This window comes from Rhipicephalus microplus, chromosome X (genome assembly GCF_043290135.1).
Source record: "Rhipicephalus microplus isolate Deutch F79 chromosome X, USDA_Rmic, whole genome shotgun sequence".
Taxonomy (NCBI): Eukaryota; Metazoa; Arthropoda; class Arachnida; order Ixodida; family Ixodidae; genus Rhipicephalus; species Rhipicephalus microplus.
Window position 1 is genome coordinate 408543939 of NC_134710.1, and position 9784 is coordinate 408553722.

Sequence of the window (9784 nt, forward strand, 5' to 3'; positions counted from 1 at the left end):
ATATCTGAAAGACTTGAAAAACAAATGCGTTATAGAAGAGAACGCCGAACTTCACTGTATCGTTGGTGTACGCGAAGCAGGCCTCGTTGTAATTTTTAAAATCAGGGTTCAAATTTTACTCGTTTTGGAGTTCGGTGTCAGCGTACTGTTTTAATTCTGGAGCCAAATAATTTCAGAAATGACACATACATGATATATAGGAAAGGTCTTTCTTTCAAATGGGAGCGTTAGCTGACATTTTGTACAAGCAGGCATTTGTTAATGATCAAAGCGTACGCATAGTGGGAAAGATTCTTAGCGGCCTCAGGGGACAAGCAGAAGGAGAAGAAGAAGAAGAAGCCATCGTCTTCGTGCCCTGTCATCTGTATTATGAAGAAAGCGTTTGCAAGTTCCGCTATGCATGCGACTGAAGAGGGCCTGAAGAAGATCTTTCACCAGCAGCGCAAAATACTCCCCTTGAAAACTGCCTTCAGCTTCGACAAGTATGTGAGTGATGGCCTGGAGTACGTCCACAGCTATGAGTACACCCACTCCTATGTGAAGCCATCGAGGCTACTGCACGGATTTAGCAAAGGCAATGAAAACAACCTGTACCTGGTGGACGCTGCCATTTTCCGTGTACCGACAAGTCGAACCCGACATCAGAAGTGCAAGGAAGATCTCAGGAAGGTGAACGATGGCACCACTGTGCTCGCCACTCGGGAAGCCCGCCCTTGCGCCCACCCACGAAATGGTGCCGTGGAGCTCCTGGGATTGTTCCAGTGGCTTTGTTGTCGATGGCTGAGGGAGGACGACGTCAAGCGTCGCAAGTTCTTATGCCAACAGAAGAGTCGACTGATTGAAGAAGTCCGCCATCTCATGAGCAAATGGATGCCACACGGGATCATGCAATGTAGCATGAATGTTCCTGCACTTCGCGGCTACAAAGCTTTGCCAGGTGCTGCAATAGATGCGACTGAACAGGACCTGCAGAAGATACTTCACCAGCATGCAGGGCAAAACACTTCCCGTGAAAACTGCCTTCAGCCTTGACACAAGCCTTAGTGATGGCTTGAAGTACGTCCACAGCTACGAGTACACCCACCACGATGTGAAGCCGTCAAGACTGTTTCATTAATTTAGCAAAGACAATAAAAGCGAGATATGCCTGGTTGATTCTGGTAATTCTTATGTACCGACAGGCCAAACCTAATATATGAAGTTCGAGAAAGGTTTCATGAAGGCGCACGACGGCACGATTGATTTCGCGAGTCAGATAGTCTGCACTGGTGCCCGTCCACAATAGGGTACCCTGAAAGTCCTGGCATATAACGTGCTCCAGTGGCTTTGTAGTCGACTGCCTCAGGATGACAACCTCAAGAACCCGGATTAAGTCAGATAAGACAATAGCCCGATAAGAGAAAATGTGCGCCATCTCATGAGAAAACGCTTACCACACAGGAACATTCCATGCGGCATCAAGTTCGTGTAGTACAAGACCAATATGCTATTTGTATGCCCGCCATGCTACCGACAGCTGAAGAGGATCGTACGGAAGGCCATTCGGGCGGCGTGTTTCAAGCCAGCACCTACTCTCTATACGCTAATAATCATTTCACGCTGCTACTTCTTGTCGTCAAAGACGTTGGTGCTGTTACATATTGTTCTTGCCGAGGACAGTATGATCTAAAACACTTGTTGACTTGGTAGTGTGGAGGGGTTTTTGAAACAAACCTTCAATAGTTCTTGCTGCCTCGTTTCTGCATTGCCAAATGTCGTGCGGCTTCTTTGCATGTGCGTTATGTCCCGATATATGTATTTCCGTCGTAATAAACTGAATTCGCTGATTCACAATCCGGAGTAAATTTGTTGCCTTCTTTGGATGTTAGAGTTTCTTCAGTGTCTTTGTCACAGCATCTGTCAAAAGTTTTGACTTTTGATTGTTAGGAAGTCATGCAATGCAAACTGCACCAGTGATAGCGCGTTAAAAACATGACGAAAGTGTGTTCGAATCGCTAATAACTTGATAGATTCGAATCGAGCAATGTCACAGTAAAGGTTCAAAACAGCCCAAGAAAATGAAGAAAAAGCGCACATGCAAGGAGTGACTGACATACATTTCAATAACATTGCGCAACGTACAACTGTTCTTTCTTATTGAAATTTGTTTTTTTTTAATCACTGAAGACAGACTCACGTTACACGGACCGAAGAAAAAAGGAGCAGCGTTTGCGATGAGGAGAAAGATCGAGTGTTAACGTTAAAGAGTAACAGTTTCTGTCTCGGATTTTTATTTTTATTTGACGCAGCCCCACAAGACGTGGATACCAGTAGGAGGTTCTGCCACAGCGGCCTGACAACCGCACGTCAAGTCGTACAAGACAGAACATGAACAGCTGGTCCAACTCCAGGAATCAGCAGCGTCGGCAGTCCTTCGGAAGTTCCTCGTGAGCAAGGCAAATGCCTCTGAGGCGGATTACATGAATCGAGTTATGTGGAAAATAAATATCAAGATGTCCGTCTATGAGGAGGACTTCAGAAAGAGAACACGGGACAAGCTGTTTTTAAGTGGCTCTAAGCAGCCCATTGCAGTGTTTATTGAGGAGATGCTGCAAGTGCAGGGGTCACAATGAATTCGCAACACGGAGGAGTGCTTTTTATGCTAAGGGAGACTCTAAGCGCTAATCCTCGTCCCAAGACAAATTTACTAGAGCCATCATCATCATCATCAGCCTTACTACGTCCACTGCAGGACAAAGGCCTCTCCCATGTTCCGCCAGTTAACCCGGTCCTGTGCTTGCTGCTGCCAATTTATACCCGCAAACTTGTTAATCTCATCTGCCCACCTAACCTTCTGTCTCCCCGTGACCCGCTTGCCTTCTCTGGGAATCCAGTTAGTTACCCTCAATGACCAGCGGTTATCCTGTCTACGCGCTACATGCCCGGCCCATGTCCATTTCTTCTTCTTGATTTCAGCTATGATATCCTTAACCCCCGTTTGTTCCCTAATCCACTCTTCTCTCTTCTTGTCTCTTAAGGTTACACCTACCATTTTTCTTTCCATTGCTCGCTGCGTCGTCCTCAATTTAAGCTGAACCCTCTTTGTAAGTCTCCAGGTTTCTGCTCCGTAGCTAAGTACCGGCAAGATACAGCTGTTATATACCTTCCTCTTAAGGGATCGTGGCAATCTACCTGTCATAATTTGAGAGTGCTTGCCAAATGTGCTCCACCCCATTCTTATTCTTCTAGTTACTTCAATCTCGTGGTTCGGCTCCGCGGTTATTACCTGCCCTAAGTAGCATAGTTTTTTACAACTTGAAGTGCACTATTACCTATCTCTTAGCGCTGCTCTTTACCGAGGTTGTTGTACATTACTTTCGTTTTCTGCAGATTCATTTTAAGACCTACCTTTCTGCTCTGCTTGTCTAACTCCGTAATCATGAGTTGCAATTCATCCCCTGAGTTACTCAGCAATGCAATGTCATCGGCGAAGCGCAGGTTACTAAGGTACTCTCCATTAACTCTTATTCCTAACTGTTCCCATTCTAGGCTTCTGAAAACCTCCTGTAAGCACGCGGTAAATAGCATTGAGGAGATTGTGTCCCCCTGCCTTACACCCTTCTTGATTGGTATTCTGTTGCTTATTTTATGAAGCACTATGGTAGCAGTTGATCCCCTGTAGATTTCTTCCAGAAGGTTTATATATACTTCATCGACGCCCTAATTCCGCAGTGCCTGCATGACGGCTGATATTTTTACTGAAGCAAACGCCTTTTTGTAATCTATGAAGGCTATATATAGTGGTTGGTTATATTCTGAGCATTTCTCTATTACCTGATTGATAGTATGAATGTGGTCGATTGTTGAGTAGCCTGTTCGAAATCCTGCTTGGACCTTTGGTCGATTGAATTCTAATGTTTCTAACTAGAAACTTCTAACTAACTAAAAAAAATTCTAACTAGAGCCAGACGTGTTCAATTGAACTTCCTCCTCTGTCACTTCTTGACTGGAATTTTTCGACTATGCTTTTGAGAAGAGTTGGATGACGCCACAAGGCAAAGTACAGAATATGAGGTTGTCTCTCACTTACATGCCAAGAAGTGGTATGAGCTCCGAATATTAGACCATCGAGGGAATTCCTGGGATCAGTGGCAAGCAAGTTTTATCTCGGGTTTTGACCAAAACCATGTCGACTGGAGGGACAGAGCTATATGTTTCAAACAACACTTAGGCTACCTAATAAATTACTGCAACAAGAACATGTGGCTGTTACAATGAACATACTTTGAACTGCCTTATTCATCCGTCGTGCCTTTAGTCATTCATGGTATGTCAAAAAGTGCCAACAGCAAGTGAGAATAAGATACGGCGGAAGACCCTTTGGGTTTTTAAGGACGTTTGCTATGGACCCTCTGGGCACACTGCAGATTAACCGTAGACCCACTCAGCGAGAATTCTCGCAGATAATTTAGCGCTACCAGTGACAGCCAGCGCAAGATGTACTGCTTAATACTGTCGGTCTAGTAACGCAGATATCCAGGAGACAAAAAAATGCCAGGCCTGCGCGGTAGGCGCAGTAGAGTCTTAGCGAAAGCCAGAAGAGTGGCCAATCAGAGCCTCGCTTGCTTGCTTGAGCCTTTCTTGTGGCTCTTACCCACTAAGGGGGATAGGCCAAGTGGCTGGCGGGTAATGTAATTCAATACCTTAGGATTATTCAGGCTAGGGAAATATGATTACATTGTTTTGACTTGGCGGGATTATTTTGGTATATCCTTTTCATTTTCACTCATTGGGTAACTGCTACAAGCACACTTGCTGGGTAACCACTACATCAATAATGAGAATAATTTCTGGGTAGTAGGCCGGCATTCGCAATGCTATGTTTGTCATTTTTCTGAGAAGCATAGTATGCGCTAAATACGTGCAAGGAATTTGGGGCCCATTGTTCACACAGTGGCTGACAACAAAGAGGAATTAGGCTTGTAGTGGGTGTGTTCGCCATAGTTCATAGGTGATCAAGAGCAAGCTTTTGTAGTAGGATGCACCACTGGACGACACATTCGTTACGCTATTTGCATTGTGTGACGACTGGATGTTCTTTTGCTGTACTGAAACGTTGTATTACTCATATGACCGCGATTCCTTTCCCGACATCAAGCCTGCCTAAGGCAAGTTTGTGAACAAGTCCAAGCACCGGTGCGGCTAAGTGGTAGAATTCTGAGGTGGCACGCCGTGGACCTGAGTTCAAGCCCCGCTGTGTTCTTGATACTAAGTTTCTTTTCTTATTTCGGCGATATTGGTTACGGACACCGCGGTGGCAGCGGTGGACAACTACAGCGCCGCGCGTGATCCGAAATTTGATTTCATAACAGCTTCCGCTTTAAAACGAATATTATGGGTGAAGAGCCACAACCTTGTAACGAAAATGAGGCTGTCTACTTCATGCGGTGAGAAGTTTTACAAACTTCACTAATAAGAACTGAAAAAAAAGTAAATACGTTACTTAAAACTTGAGCTTCAGTAAGACTGTATAATTGAAATCATGGTTACGTCATAGTAGATGCGACAAGGTAGAATCATTTCGAGCATTGCATACCTCGAAAAGAGCTAATGTACATTTGGCTGGGGAAGACTTCACGATAGAAGCGCTGGCCATGCGTGGTGCCCAATTTTTAGTTCATACTGTCAAGACCCGACATTAAGACGCAGAGAATGAGCTTTTGCTAGAATTATGAACTGATAATAATAATAATAATAATAATAGTATTACATATTCATATATATATAAATAAATAAAGATATATATATATATATATATATATATATATATATATATATATATATATATATATATATATATATATGGCCCCGCCGCGGTGGTCTAGTGGCTAAGGTACTCGGCTGCTGACCCGCAGGTCGTGGAATCGAATCCCGGCTGCCGCGGCTGCATTTCCAATGGAGGCGGAAATGTTGTAGGCCCGTGGGCTCATATTTGGGTGTACGTTAAAGAACCATTTCCAGAGCTTTTCACTGCAGCGTCTCTCATAATCATATGGTGGTTTTAAGACGTTGAACCCCCCCCCCCACACACACACATATATATATATATATATATATATATATATATATATATATATATATACGCGTGGCATGCAACTTGGAAAGATTGACGAGATGTTCCTCAAGATTCTCGCCTGGGCCTTCAAGCTTAATGTTGTTCCTCCCTGACCTTTTTCTAAGCTGTCGTTTTTGCATGAAACATTTGATATGACATTCTTTAATCGCTGAATTTTAGTATGCATGTGTTTGTTCGAAGTAATTGCAGCACCCGACGCTGATGGTAATTACAGTGACCATACATGAGCTTTCTAAGCTTGACACCTCGCGTTGACAGACGGCTGAAACGATTTAATTTTAGCGATATCCTGAGTCAGTTTCTTTTTACCGGTCGGGAGTTTAGAGAATATTTCCCTCACCGTCATTCGAATATTAAGATCGGTATATTGCGGTTTTCAAGTGGCATAGCGATGAAAATGGGTGCTAGGACAAGGGTTAGTTTCCACATCACCGCTCAATAAAAATCTGCGGGGTGTTTGAAAGTACAGAGTACTATGAAACGTAAACGAAACCTTTGAAGTGATCATGTGGGTGAGAGAACAGCAGCATATAATGGTCATTAGAACAAATGGACCAATAATCCGTCTTCGTGTTACATTCTAATTTATTGCTATGGCATTCATTGGTTCCTCCTATGAGGACGTAACTGGTAACTGTTTCTTGTGTGTAAATTTGTTTTGTACTTCATCTTCGCCAAATTTAGTGTTCCTAGTATGTCTAGGAGGGTCTTATGAATGAAAAATAAATAAATACCTAAATAAAACACAAGACACGCACTTTATGCTGCGATGGTAAAGAAGTTCTGAACAAATTTCAAGTCACATCTCAGGAGGGCTTAGTCGATCTTTAGAGAACGCCTTAGTCAACGTTGCAAAAACTCCTTGTACGAAATGTTAGCATTTAGTATGAAAGTAAGTATAGTCAAACACCTGCCAACCGATACAATGGTCAAAACAGTGTGCAGATACGTCCATCTGTTCGGCCTGAAGAATCGTCACCCACATTAGGCAAACCCCGCGTCTTGTACTGCGTGCGGCTCCTTGTAGGCTCCGATTTACCTTGGAAGCTTTTGTCATTTTACAACATATCTATCAGTCCTTATTTTTCACCTTAAAGCATAATCGATTCATTTTTGTATAATATAACAATAATTGCCTGAGTTTCACGCAAGAAATCTACCACGTGATTGTACGACAAGCCGTATTCGGGTACTGCAGAATATATGTCGAAACACTGAATCTCTTGATTGTGCAACAATATCTGAGTACATAGATGTTTGCACTTCGCCCCCTTCGAAACGCGGCCGCCGTGACAGAAAATCGACCCCGCACCCTTGAGCTTGACAACATGACACTTCAATTGCAGTGATATCACAGCAGGTACTTTACACAATTTACATTTGCAAAGCACAGAAATACAACATCCACGTTCAGAACCCATTAGCAACAGTTGCTACGTAAACATTTCTGAAGTTTAACGGCTCAGAACCTTTATATGACTTTGAGGCATGTGTGAAGAAGAAGATGTGCCTGCAGCGAGCAGCATCGCCAACGCCTGGCTCTCTCGGCTCGTGCTTCGGTTCGTTGCTGTGCCGATCGCTGGACGGTTCATCACGCTGTCTCGTCGCTGCCTTTAACGGCTAATATACCTCTTCACACATGCATTATTGGGTGTCACAAACAATCTCTCAAGAAAGCGCGCGCCTCCGAATTCTAGCTGCGGCAACATTACAGGGCGCCGTTCGGACGTGACCGACACCAATGTAAAAGAAGAAAACAAGCATCAAGAGACTGCTCGGGCGTGCCACCTGTCCCCCTTGAAAACGCTGTTATGCCGATCAACTTCATTTCATCCGTCGCCGAGCGATCTCTGAAAAAAAAACGCGAAGAAAAAAAAAGCGAGGTGATGTTGAGTTGCGTCTAGTTACGAAAGATGACCCACCCTTTCCACAGTCTTGACTGTGCGCTGCGCCGAAGAAACGACCAGAAACTTTTAGAACCAAGGGCGAGTGCAAATAAGCCAGCAATGGAGGGAGTCGCAGCAGGAGATGAAAGTTTTTCCGCCGTCAAGCGAAGTCTTGTGGCTTGAGTGACAAAGCAGAAGTGAAGAGGTTTTCCACCTATGGGCGAAGACTGGTTTTACAAGCAGGCTTGCGTGTCTGCTTAACGCCCGTGGTGAAGACATTTTCTGCAGTCGCAGAACGGGAGTGGCCGATGTGTTACCGGCGATGAAGTTGTGGTATTGAAGTGCGGACATTTGGCGATGTGAGGTTTCCTGGAAGAGAAACTTCGGGAGCAGCGCAACAACAACCAGCGCCGGACCTTAAGCGAGTGTTTCCTTGAAGAGAAGCGTTCAAGCTTTGTTCCAAAAACTTGACACTGAATTTGTTTGACGATCATTTGGTCTATAGCTGTCTTGCTTGGTTAATACATGAGATTTCATTGTAGCGCGTGTTTTTGTGTCTGTTGTTTTGGGTGTATCTTGTTGTGTGGTGTAGCCTGTTTGAATCGCCTATGATTGCTGACGTATTGTATTAGAATATTGCTGAGTGTGCATGTTTGCGTGTGGTTGGTTTTGCCGTACTTGAGAATATACTTGTTTTGTTATCGACTCTCGACTATGTCTCGTTCTTTGGACCAGAGGAGGCGTACACTGGCGCGCCAAAGGGACCAATTCAAAGTCCGTGCTTTCATAGTGCAATTCTGGGGGCTGATACTTCCACCATTGGAATCAGCCTGGCGATGACTTTCATAATTAACAGGACTTGTGACAGTTTGGCAGTTCCAAACAATTTCGGTACCCTTAAAATCCTTAACGCTCTCGTAAAACTTTGTACATTGGCGTTATTAGCATTTCACCCCCACCGAGATGCCCCTGCCAATGTGACCAGGAATCAATCCCGTTTCCTGAAGCTTTCCAGCGTGACACCCTGTGTGCTAAGCTGCCCTGAGGCCAATTTGAAGAAGGCGCGTTACTGTTGCGATCACAGTTATATGCACACTCCCAGCTGATTTTTATGGTTGCTTTTATGTCCCATATACGTTCTATCATCGTAAAATGAAACACAAACAGCGGAGAGACTCAATCAAGCACCAGCAATGGTGCCATGAGCCTAGTCCAGTCCTCACCACTGACAAGCGCACGCATTCGGTCTGGAAGCACTGCGCCATTTACCTATTATCTATATTTTTTTCGTTTTCTCTGCATTTGATCTCTGAAAATAATAAAGCTATTACAGCTTTTAAAAGAAAAAAATACTAAAACGACCAAAAACGTTCGGAACACACACGCTGGCCACAATGAAAAGTGAGAGAGATAAAGATGCAAGGAAAGGCAGGGAGGTTAACCAGACGCACAACTGGTTTTCTACCCTGCACTGGGGAAAGCATGAAGGGGAGAAAAGAGGTTGCAAAGAGATTAGAAGGTACACACAATCACGAGCACACTCGGGGGAGCACACACAGAAGAAATCTAGAAGGAACTATCAAGGCTGTTGTAGGGGCAATATTGATAGCTGGTACGTCTAACGCTGCTTTCGCTTGTCGATCAGCGATTTTCATTCACAGTTATGCATCTATGCCCCGGTACTCATATTAGTCGAACCTGTGTTAAGTGATTGGGTTCTAGGGAGTTGAATTCGCCTAATGCTTTCGAATCTCCGTATGTCATGAGCGCACTGTAGAACGAC

The 9784-nt window shown here is 44.2% G+C and overlaps 1 protein-coding gene across 1 annotated transcript; it reads left to right on the forward strand.

Annotated features, from left to right (window-relative positions):
• The first annotated feature begins 396 nt into the window (after positions 1 to 396).
• LOC142775454 (serine/threonine-protein kinase VRK1-like) lies at positions 397 to 1032 on the forward strand. Its single transcript, XM_075876855.1, has one exon. The coding sequence runs from the start codon at positions 397 to 399 to the stop codon at positions 1030 to 1032; it is 636 nt and encodes a 211-aa protein (XP_075732970.1).
• The last annotated feature ends 8752 nt before the right edge of the window (positions 1033 to 9784 follow it).